Source organism: Musca autumnalis, unplaced genomic scaffold (genome assembly GCF_047663935.1).
Source record: "Musca autumnalis isolate F117 unplaced genomic scaffold, ASM4766393v1 scaffold_3, whole genome shotgun sequence".
NCBI classification, from domain to species: Eukaryota; Metazoa; Arthropoda; class Insecta; order Diptera; family Muscidae; genus Musca; species Musca autumnalis.
Window position 1 is genome coordinate 168,696,227 of NW_027411866.1, and position 12,569 is coordinate 168,708,795.

Below are 12,569 nucleotides of genomic sequence, written 5' to 3' on the forward strand. Positions count from 1 at the left end.
CATCGTCTGGTGGCAGGCCCTAATACTTCGAACTACTCCTGTGCAACGAGCTGCGTCAGTTCGCTAGTACAGTACCAAGCACCCCTTTGTGTCTGGAGGCTCTAAGACCTTAATATGTTGCATTTGCGGTTAGGTAGAAATCGAACTACATTTAGCCAATCCTGGACTTTGACACAACGGAGATAATAATCCTTGCCGCCACTTCCACTTCCTGATAGTCCATCCATCTTCAATTATTGGTGGAAGATGGAAGGAGGTACGGTAACTGGAGCGCACTGTGAAGAACTGAACATCTGACGCTCGTATAAAGTTAAAGACATCTGCAGAATTTTTCAGTCAGAAGTTTTTGCACTGCTAAAAGCCTTAGTGAAAATGACAGCCTTTGCCGATAGGATAGTCGCGGTAAACGTGCATAGCCAAGCTGCTGTAAAGGCGTTAGGGTCCTTCACTATTATTATCTAAGATTCTTAAAAGTTGTAGGTCTAAAACTTTTAATATAGTAGTTAAGCACTACAGTGTTGAGGGAAACGAGACAGTTACTAAACCGGCAAGTCGACGCTGTCAGTGCTCTGACCTACGGGTGGAGGACTATGTCAAGTCACCGTATTTCTTCTTCCTCAACAAACTCGGTAACCATAATGACTTGTCAAGACAATTTTTATAATATTGGGGGTAGGTAAATCAGAGATCATAATCGGTGAATGGGTCATTACAGGACACTGCACCATTAGATCTATGGCAAGTAAGTGGGTGGACAACAACATTGACTTTTGCAGGCTATGCTCCACATTTCAGTTTCCTAAGTTTATTTACAAAAGTTACCAATGTGAAATATTTTTTCAGGCAAAGTAGGAACTAATTATCAGGGTTATGACATTTTTACAACCTCATAACCCTGTATCATAGCGTGATCAGTTTCTACATAAGATTACATAAAATCTTAATTATATGTTGATTCGGTAAACAAACCTCACGTACAAAATGATTTTAAAATTGGAATTTAACATAATTATAATTATTTTAGAATAAGGTGATTTTTTCACCTTTTTCTCAAAAACGATCTCCTGTAGCTTTAGTCTATTAATCACTAAATAACACTACTATTTATATCCTACACCATAACGTGGGAAATTCATATCTCGACTAGATACAGCGATTTTGAGATGTTTGTCCGTGTGTCCTTCAGTCCAATAAAAATTGTAATCAAAGTCCTGGCCACTACTATGGGCCAATCATCACCATATTTTTATGGAGGTCGGATTCTTAACAGAATAGACACCTATTGTTATGGACCAAAAACAAAATTGTTATCCTATTTCGTAGTTGTTTCGTCGCAATAATAGCCTATTTGTGTGCTGTATTACCATAATCATATTAAATAAAAACAGTGGAAACTAGTGCCCATGGATGTGGTGTAGGTTATCGGATGGTCGGCCCAGTTCGACGGTAGCCCTCTCTTACTTGTTTTTAAATGTGCCAAGTAAAAACTCATATTACCAAATACGGGTCTTAAAATATATTTTCGGTAATCGCAACTACTGAACAAACAAACTGTTAATGCCTACCTTAATATGAGCATGTTGCAACAAAATATTAGTTATTCTACGACCTCTAAAAGTCGACCAATAAGATTTTCATCACATGTTAAATATTAAGAGCTGTTGAGTTGAAAATAACATAGCATTCCGTTTTTTTAATTTTGAGGATAATTAATTTACTTTTTAAAAATTTGTTAGCTTTTGTTAATTTATACTCTTAACAAACACACATTTATCTAAGAGTTTTCCACCGGCCTTTGTATTTTCGGTAGTTAGTCACTTACAATAACTTGTAATACTGCTTTAACATCTCAGCGCCATTGGCATGCTATTCATAACTTTTTTTAAAGAAATATTGTTCCACGATTTATTCACAACAGTACCCAAATACAATATCAAGAGACTGATCCTGTGATAAGGGCGATTTCCGACCTATCGTATTTTATTGTTTGTTTTTATACCAGGGTAATAGGCTATGTATATCCTCCCGAGATTTTTCTAAACTTAATGCTCTTATATATTTAAATTTTATAAGACAAATATTTCCTTCGCTTCCTACATTACAATATCAGAATATGCATTACGACCTCTCAGCATTTGTTTTTGTCACAGTGTTACCGGATAGAGTTGGAGAACAGGGGATGGAAAAAAGGAATTTTTGTAAATATTTTGGAATTTTGTGAAGTTTCACCAAAGTGTTAAAATTGCAAGTGTTAATGGTTACAGTATTTTGTGATTTTGTTTGTTATTGGTATAAAAGAATAAAAATGGAAAAAATTGTGTACCTGTACAATATGATCGTTCAGATTCCGCAGTTTTTACTGTTATTTTCTTGTAGTAGAAATATTTATTTAACTATTTACGGTTTATGGTTGTAGCTCTGTTTTTTTGCTTTGTTACTTTATTTATTCGATACTTTTACATATGTATGGGTCTATATACAATGTTGTTCTTCATATACATATATAAATAGTTAATAATATTTGTTTCCTTTTTTTTTTGTAATTATAAAAATAAAATAATACATAATTATAATCAAAGATAATAATTATTTGTTGTTTAACTATGGCCTCGTTTTAGTATTGTTGTTTCTTTTTTCTCGAAAGAAAGAAGAAACTTGTGTCTACTCAGACCTAAAATGTTCTCTTGTTTTATTGTTCCGTAGTTTAATTATCGACTAACCAACCTTTCGTGGTTAGTTATATTTTCGGACTGTTGTTGATTTTTTTCGATTTGCGATCGAGTTCAAACTTTGCTCGACTCCATATATTTCTTTTGGTATAACATCCCAATCTGGGCATTTACACATCTTAATGTTTTGTATGTATTGATGTCGGTATGAAATATTTGTTTGATTTCTGTATGTTTTGTTTGTTTGTTAGGCATGTTAGTTTGTATGTCAACTATATAACGGGTATGTTAGGTATTTCGAGTACATGTTTTTGGCTTGTTTTGTTCGTTTATCTGAATGTTGCTGATAGATAGTTATATAGATAGAGAAGAGATAGATACGATTTGCTTATATATGTTTGTTTCATTAAATGATTTTTGCAAATTTGTTCTAACTACTGTTTTCTTTGGTTGATATATGTTTGTATGTAAATGTATATAAACTTGCATATATGTTAACACATACACTTTAGTAGTATACATGTATGATTTTCATGGTTATATTTTGTTTTGTTATTTAATTTGTTATATAGCTGCTGTGTTTAGTTACTGTTGATAATATGTCTATGGAGGGGGGAGGGTATGCTTGCTGTGTTTGCTTTATATCAAGTAAATGTTTGAATTTGTCTAATATGCTTTCTGTTTTTTTTCTTTGGCTAAAATGTAAATTTGTCTAACTAATATTATGCTCGGTTTTTAACTTTCAACAATTTCTTTTGATTAATTAAAATTCTTTAATAGAAGAAAGAACTAATTTTACCAAATTAGGCACATTTTTAAAAGAACTTACTTAGGGTAGCAAATAAGAAGTGGATAGGATCGGTCAGAACGTCCACAGGAACAGGATTATAAAAAGATTATGTTATCCGTTACATGTATTTCGAAAAAATCAGTTAAACTGTGTAGGATGTTTGTTAAATGTCGAACCTAATAAGGGGTCAGATAAGCTGAAAATTTATTTTCTGTTTTTTTTTTTAATTTTGTGCTGAATTTGTGATAAATTTTACTACACTCCACATTATCTCATTTTTAGCCACACCCTCTACAAACTATGCCACAAGCATAGACTAATGAATTTTTAGACGACGGATTACTAAATTTTTCCGCAGTCAAGTCACTCAAACCCGAAAACTCAAAAAAGTTCGAAGACGATTTTTGGGGAAAATGACAATATTATCTTGGATATTTTTATTTGAGGAAATAGTTTCCATCAAAAACTAACCCCATGTAGTCTTTTGCTAGAACAAAATATTTACGAACTTGTATTTTTTGGCATTTTATATTGAGTTTCTTATTTACCACACTCAATTCGAACATACTCGGTGAGAGCATTCCGTCGTCTATAAATTCATTAGTCTATGTCACAAGTACAAACTTTAGGAGTTGTTTAAACGCTTACATTTACATCAACTCTTTGTTAACAACTCTCGGTGGTTGTAGGCAGCGAAGTAGCTACAAGATTACTTTTAATTTAGTACAGTAAGTCATAAGTCTTTCTCGATTAATCACAAATTTGATGCGAGAATTGTCCAGCAAGAACTTTCTTACCCTGCGTTTACAAATGCCAGTACTGGCAAGACAATAGCAAAAATACAAACCTTTTTCACAAATACATTTATAAATTTTTAAATATGTGTAGAGAAAAGTATGAATGAATTGGTGAAAATTGGTTTGTAACTTTGCTATTGTCTTGCCAATGCTGTCTGTGTGTAAACGCCTAGTTAGAGAATAAGGAATTTTTATTCCCTTTTGCAAGAAAACTGTAAAAAGTAAACAGATACCATCCCAGCAAGAACCCGCAAGCAATCAGCTGACTTGCCAAAACAGAACAATTTGTCGGCGATTAATGGAACCAAAGCAATATTTTTTTTATTGAAAAATAAAAAAGAAAATGACCCAAAAAAGTAATTTTTCCACTTTGCAACTTCATTCTCCAAAAAACGATATAAGTAGGCTTGCTATTTCCTCAATTTTTTTTTTAATTTTCACAAACATAAATCACCGAAAAATTAAAAACAGATGATTGATTATTTTCAGGAAGAAGAAGAGTTGCAAGTGCTTGCTAGAAGAAATTTGTCCAGCAAAAATTTGCAAACTCTCAGTAAAAGAACTGCCAATATGACTCTCTCGAATTGCTCTCTTTTGCTGGACCTTTGTGTTAACAAACGACTTACAGCAACAATTGGTACAAATTTTTACAAATTTTAGGGTAACCAGACAGATGACCTATTTAATTTGCCTATTAAAATAACTGTCAAAACATGGTTTGAGGCAGCAATGCGAATTTCGCACTTATCTTCAAAGGGTTTAACGGCCGAATAGTGATTCGCTCATCTGCCAAATATTTTTGGCAACAATGCGAATGTCGCTCTTATATTAAAGGTGTTTAACGGCCAAATAGTGACACCAAAGAATTCTCCTCTGAGTAATCTAACTCTCACAATATTTGTTTACAATGCGCAAGGGAAGTAGGAGAACGGGCTTCGTAGAAAAGCAAGCATTTTTTGCATTTTTTTAATGTATTTTTTTACATATTTCCAAATCAGTTCTGGCTAAAAGCTGCTGCTTTAGCTCTAGGCAAAGCAGCTGAAAAATAACGATCAAAAATTTAACTGTACGTTTAAGGTAATTTTATAACAAATATAGACGCACAACTAGAAAGTTTTTCTGGATTCGGTTCCAACCCGAAGAAACACCAGACGGAATATAAAAGCACACCACCCTCACTACCTGAAATAAAACACGATATTTCAAGGAAAAAGCACCAAAACGGAAAAACACCAGTTGAGGAGGTATAACTGGCTTAAAAAAGGCCGAGAAGATGTCAATGGCGATGTCCGTCTTGGTCGTCCGAGCATGCCAACCACCGATGAAAGCATTGAAGAAGTGAAGAAAATGATTTTGGATAATAGTCGAATCACTATGAGAGAGCTTGCTGATGAAATTGGCATATCATTCGGCTCATGCCAAGCACTTTTTGGGATGTTTTGGGCATTAAAAGTGCGGCAGCTAAGATTGTTCCAAAGTTGCTAAATATAGAGCAAAAACAGCGCCAAAATATCTTTGGGTCCAAACAAATTTATGTTTGCAAACAAATATATGTTTGGATCCAAACATAATAAGTTTGGATGAATTTTTGGCAAAAGGTCGTACGATAAGACAAAACTAAGGTATATTAAATGCAGCTAAGCGACAGCTTGTTTAAAAAGTGTCGCAGGTCGAATGCGAATTAGAGAAACAAATACAACAGTTGATGCTAAATGGTGCTGAAATTTGACTTGGTTTCAATAGCTTTATGTACCTTGGTAGCACTATTTCTACTGATGGCGAAACGGCTTAAACATAACAAATGGATCTGGACTACGCTCACTCTGAACAACACGGCGCTACATACCACACAAGCAACGTAACCATTGCTTTTTTTACGGAAGAATTATAAGAACGTGATATTTCTTGGAGAGATGATCATTGTGGTCACTGAGACCCTGTGAATTAACATCTTGCCGCTTCTTACTTTGGGGTCACGTGACTGAAAGACCTATGCCAACCACCCAGGGTCAATTCCTCAAAGACCTTAATGATAGAATTCGTAAGGCTATCGATGACATAGGGCTGAAACTTTGCGATTTGTTTATGCAAAAGTTCATGAGAATAGTGGAAAAATAATTTGATTTTTTGCCGATTGGTATGTGTACTAAGCAAATCCGTTAGTCATTATGTAACCCATTACAAAGTGTGTTAACAAAAATAACCATTTAACACTTTACAGTGGCACAGAATGTGTGTGTCCGACTACAAATCTTAGGGTGGTGTGTACAACGCTCACCGTCAGCACGCGACTTTTGTTTGGCAAAATAAAAAAATGATTATGGTGCACATGCCAGCGTTTAAACAACCCTTAGTATGTAGCACAGTGTGTAGTGAGTTCGGCTACAAATCAGAAATTCACGGGATCAAATCCAGCATAGAGCAAAAAATAAAATAAAACAAAACTACAGTTCTAAAAGTAGAACATATGCATTTTTAACTAATTTCTAGTGGCCATAGAATAACAAGTCATTCTAGTGGTTATATAATAACTAGATATTCAGAGCAACATGCCCTTGTTAAAATAATGGGTTAGTGGGGGATTTTGTATGTAGATAGGACTACCAAAAATTACCCATTTTTTGGTAATGTTTTTTTTCAGGTTAATTAGCTTTGTTGATACAGATTTGCGACAGTGACCTCTTGTTTTTGTTTCGTTTGGAACTGTGGTTTGGAAAAATACCTACACTTACAAATAAAACAACGTTATGATAAAAACAAGTGAACAAAGGCTATAGTCGAGACGGGGCCGACTATGTGATACCCTACATCACTACCCCTGTGCATAAGCTTATCATTGGTAAACATAATTAACCCAGATAAAGCCACTGGTCGTTTAAACGCCACAAAAAATGGTTGCAAAAATTGACGTAAAACTATGGTTTTTTCGAATATTTTTGTGGGGTTTTTTGCATTTTGTTATAGTATTGTCTGTTATCTGTAAGTTCACGCTGATAACGCTTCATTTGACCTACGCATTTCCACGCAATTGGCCAAAAACCCAAGCTGTTCAAAAAAATCGACTTTTTTGCAATTTTCGACTTTTGATGAAAAATGTAAATATGCGATAAAAATCTAATCAAAAATGTTAGAATCATATAAAGTCAGAGATTTGTTAGGAATATAGTAAGAGTATTTTCTCAATCAAAAACCAAGGGATTGGCATGTAAGGAAACACCTATATTACTCTCCAAAGTTTTTGGAACTTTTAAAAGAAGACCCGATTGCAGGAAAACTATACGTTTTAGAGAAAAAAGTTATTTATTTAAAAAATGCTTAAAAAATCTCAAAAATATAATTTTCGTTGTTGGCGTTTTTTATTGTTGGACTGCAGAATTTTACATCTTTGCATAATTTTCATAAAAAATTTGAAGTTTTCTCGCAAAAAAAAATTTCGGCGCTAAGCGGGTTAAAAAAAATAAATAACTAATTAATAATTTTATATCTGACTACTGTCGACAATGTACTTGGTACCGATTCAAAGCTGGACACAAGAGAAAAAGAAGAGAAACTGAGTCATTTGTCATTAAAAACATTTCAAACTACTAAAATTTGGATAGCCTAGTGCAGTTTTTGATAACTCTGATATTTTACCATCAATGCCAACACAGATATCCGCATTGGAAATAAAATTCCACAAATTCGAAATAGGAATATGTGAGCGTCTTTAGCTATATCTCAAGTATTTGACCACTTTGGTTACACAATTGGGATCAATTGTGAGAATGTCATGATTGTTCGTTTGTTGAAATTCACCTACCCAAAGCAAATACAATTCAAGCAAAAAATGTTACGATAACCTACATTGCATCTTTTTAAAAGTACACTTCTCTTCTTCCATTGATAGACTTTGCTTTTGGAATAACCCTGCCGGGGATATTTCCATAGTTGAACATTCTGATTACTGTATATTATCGGACCATCACCAAAATCAATAGCCTTCTTCCTCTATGGGACCATCATCAGCCCTCAAAATTTCGTGACGATCCGGCCAAAATTTCCACCTGTAGCGGACTACAAAATGTTACCTTTGTAAAGGTGAACTTTTCTTATTCTATTGGCAGGCATTGATTTTGAAATACCCCTACTAGAAGCGGAGATTTTTGCATATTACTGATCGCTGAAATATACTCCAACCTATCTTTCATTATTGCAAAGGTGATATTTTCTCTCTCATTTGTAGTCGGACACACACGCTCTGTGCCACCGTACTCATAACTTAGTAGGGAGTAACATATGTAGTTATTTTTGTTTACATTACTATGTAATGGGTTACATAATCAAAAATATCCGTAATCAAAAACATGCTCTATGTAAAATTGTTAGTAGGAAAATCGAAAATTTATCATGAAAGTCACCTACTCCTAACCTGCACACACACGGGCACGGCAAGCTGAAGAAAACGTGAGAAAGGCGAATGAAGTAAAAATTTTAGCTTTAAGTAGAAGTTAAATGGAACAACTTTGTCGGGACCTTATGTTCCGATTCCGATATTTGTCATGTCATTGTCATTTAAGCGGTGCCTCTAACGAGCCCGATCTCGCTCACGTTATCTACTGCTATAATACAACTCCTAGGGTGCGTTATTAGATCGCGGTGGTTTACCAACTATTGAACACTATGAGCTGTTGAGTGATGAGTCTGCAAATAAGAACTAATAAATAAAATTAATTGAATTTGCAAACACGATAAGAAACTGCAAAAGCAAATTTGACGAACTTGGTTGAAATCGAAAGAATAGGTGGATGAGAATGTGGAGACATTTTTGTCTTCCGGTTATGGTTAGAGGCCTTTAAAAATAAAGTTATTCATAATAACATTTTTAGTTCACGTTGCAACAGTAGCTAGCAGCCCAATTACTATTAGTTTCCCCATTTCCACTTCTTATTCGCCTACTTACGCGATTAACTATAATATCAGCTATTTTTTTTTTCACTTATGCATACAAATTTAAACCTCTTTTAATAACTTTAAAAAATAAAAACTATTTTTGTCAACAACATTTTATCGAGATCCACAAGTTATGAGTGTTTTTTAGGTAGTAAGCAAAATCTCATCTTACAGAAAAGCTAACGGATTTTTAGTTAAGTGCCTAATTTGGTAAATAAAAGCTATGCGTATTGCGCTTGTTTTTAATGCAATTAAGAAACAGGTAGGGGAGTAAAAATTGGCTAAAACGTAGAAAACAAGTATAAAATAACAAACGGCCTTATATATGTATGTAAAATAATCTATAGTAATAATGTTTGGCTTTAAAAAGTTCTAAAACAATATATATATAATTTTCCATTTAAAATCTCATTTATAACAAAGCAAAACAAAAACAAACATTTGGATTTTCCATGAAAATCTTTAAAACAAAATAAATTCCTGCTGACCTTCTTTGACTTTGTGGTTTGATTTGATTTTTTTTCTTGTGATTTTATTTTTTTTTTGGTTTTTGTTCGGTTTGGTTTGGTATCAAGAGTAGTTAGTATGTCGCTTAAGGTACTTAAATTAATTTAAAGCTTTTACAAATGTGTTTTTTTTTTCTTTAATTTTTTCCTTTTTCCATTATTTCATAAAAAATATACGTTTTAACTAAAATGAAGCTAAGGTTAGTGATTTTCGGTTTACGGTTAGCTGCTGTTGCTGCAGGCTGGCTGGCTGGCAATTGCAGGTATTTTCTTTTAAATGTTTGCAGTTATAAAAAAAATTATAGATTTTTATTATATTTTCCTTCCATTTTGTGGTTTAATTTTCCATTGTTGTTTTCTTTCTTCTTTTAGGTTTTGTTTTTGTTGTTTTTTGGTTTAAAAAGTCTTTGGTTTGGTTTAGAACGATCGATGAATTTGATGATTTTTGGATGGTTTTCGAAATGTGTTTGTTGTTGTAGTTGTTGCTTATAAAGTGTGATAAAGATGTTGTTCTTGTTGCTGTTGTTGTCTTGTTGCAGCAGTATTGCCTGATGTGCTTGTCCTTATACTTGTCTCTCGTATTGGCTCCATAAATATTTCCGTATCCGTTATTGTTATGTCCGATGGTGGCGTTATGACCGCAGTGCTGCTGGCAAGTGTTGTGGTTGTTGTTGGTAGTGTAGTAGTGTCGTTTTTGGTCTTTTGGTTTAAATGATTTGTGTTGTTATTGTTACTGCTGTTGTTGTTGGTGGTGGTGGTTGCTGTTGTCTCTGGATTTCTAGTGATATAATTGATCTCATGATCTGAATAAACTTTAGTTGTAGCTATATTCGGTTGCATAAACGTTGTCTCCGCAATGATACGCTCTAGGGCAGCATCATCATCCTCATCATCATCGTCCTCGTGGCCATAGGTATTCCTCAGGAATGCCAACGATGACAATTTGCGTAAACGTTGTTCTCTTTCGTAACGTCTGCGTTTTTCGGTCTCTAACAATGATTGTGGTGAAGTTGGTGTTGTCGGTGATGTTGGTGGTCGCTGTGGTGATGGTGGTGGTGGTCGTCGTGATGGCATCATCATAAGTCTTTGGTTTTCTTCGAGTGGTGTTTGTAAACGGAATAGATCGTTATATGACATGGCGGCGGTAATGGCTGGTCGTTGGCGGTAGTGGTGTGAAGGATGAAGAAAATGTTGCATTGGTATTGTATCAAAATTATGATCTAAATCTGGTGCGGACAGTGCGGTTTGCAATATGGCCTGATGCTATACCCAGATCTGTTCCCTTCGATCACGCGATCGCAATCAAAGCCTTTGCTAGCACCAGTCCTCTTCATCGGAATCGGAGTGGCGTGCATGGTGGCTACCCTTTGGCTTATAGCCATTCATTACCGGCGAGGGTAACACTCTCCCCGTTCGGCCCATAGCAACCGCTTGTTCAAACGACAAGGGTGGTATGTATTCCAGTCTAGATTATTTCAAAGAGTAACATCCATTAAATAAAAATTCTCAAAATATTCAGTCTACAACTTACCTTTCTCTTTCATACTCCAACTCACGATCTCGTTCTCGTTCATATAGCTCACGCTCTCGATCCCGATATTCGTATCGTGGATCATAGTCACGTAAGCGGTCCCTGTAACGAGCGCGATCACGCTCACGTTCTCTACTGCTATAATACAACTCTCTAGGGTCCGGTATTAGATCGCGGTGGTTTACCAACGAGTGAACACTATGAGGTGTTGAGTGATGTGTCTGCAATAAAGAACGAATAAAAAACAATTAATTAAATCCGCAAACACGTTAAAAAACTGCATAAGCTAACTTGACGAACTTGGTTGGAATCGAAAGAAGAATTGGTGGGTGGGAATGTGAAGACATTGTTGTCCCCCGCTTTCTCATTTAGGTTTATTTATTTGTGGTATGAAGCCTTTATTTGAAGTTCGAACGAAATCATTTTCGGTTGTATCTCCAGAACTTCTCGGCCTGTCTGACTGCCTGCCTGTTTTTGTCTGTCTTTCTAATCAATCGTTTATCTTACAATGTGAAGTTGCGTAGCAATTGTTTCATCACTAATAAAAATTAAAAGTTTTCGTATAACATCTAACAAAGGTAATAGATTACACAAAATTTTTGCATTCATTCACATTAATTTTTTGGTTTTTTCTTGACAATTAATTTTAACCTCGAGTTGGACATGCACTCGACGAGCATTCATTGCTTGTTTAGAATTACATTTAGAAAACAATGTGTGACAGTTTTTTTTCTAAGCTATCGAAAATGACAATCGTTTTGTTCTCTTGTACAAAGTAATGCTTAATGTATGAATGTTGATATTTCATTTTGCTGTATCCAAGCAGATGATTATTCTTCGATCTATGCATCTGCAGCTGTTTTGTTTGGAAGTTAGAACAATTCTAAGTTAAAGCTTTCACAACATGGATTCTAACAAAATCGAACAATGAAAATGTTGCGTCTATTATGTATATCTTCGATTTCAATGTAAAAAGTGATGTGAAAGTAATGTTTCCTATAACGGATTTTCAATTATGTCGAAGCCTATACTTTATTGAAAAATTTAAGTTTTGAAGTTGAATCTCAAATTGTTAAGGAACATTTTATGGTGGTTTGATCATGTCCAATCGAAATTCTTCAAATCCATATAATTCAAAGGTCTCAATTTGAATAAAATATGCTATGCTATGGTTTACCCTGCACCACTTTAAGAAAATATTATATACGAGTATTTCGTAAAATTATATTTAGCTTGAATTTGAAGTCAGATGAAAAATATATAAGATTGCGAAAAAAGTCTAAATAGACTACATATAATCACATTTGATAAACCAATTCTATATATATATCATACCAAATATAATCG

At 34.3% G+C, this 12,569-nt stretch overlaps 1 protein-coding gene across 1 annotated transcript in view; it reads right to left on the reverse strand.

Moving 5' to 3' along the window:
- Window positions 1-10,019: 10,019 nt before the first annotated feature.
- cac (calcium voltage-gated channel subunit cacophony) overlaps window positions 10,020-12,569 on the reverse strand; it is a 541,297-nt gene continuing 538,747 nt past the window's right edge. Inside the window, exons 33-34 of the mRNA XM_073975285.1 lie at window positions 11,223-11,443; window positions 10,020-11,156 (exon numbers count right to left, since the gene is read on the reverse strand). Of these exons, the coding sequence (XP_073831386.1) occupies window positions 11,006-11,156; window positions 11,223-11,443 (372 nt within the window). The 3' untranslated portion in view covers window positions 10,020-11,005. The remainder of the gene's footprint in view (window positions 11,157-11,222; window positions 11,444-12,569) is intronic.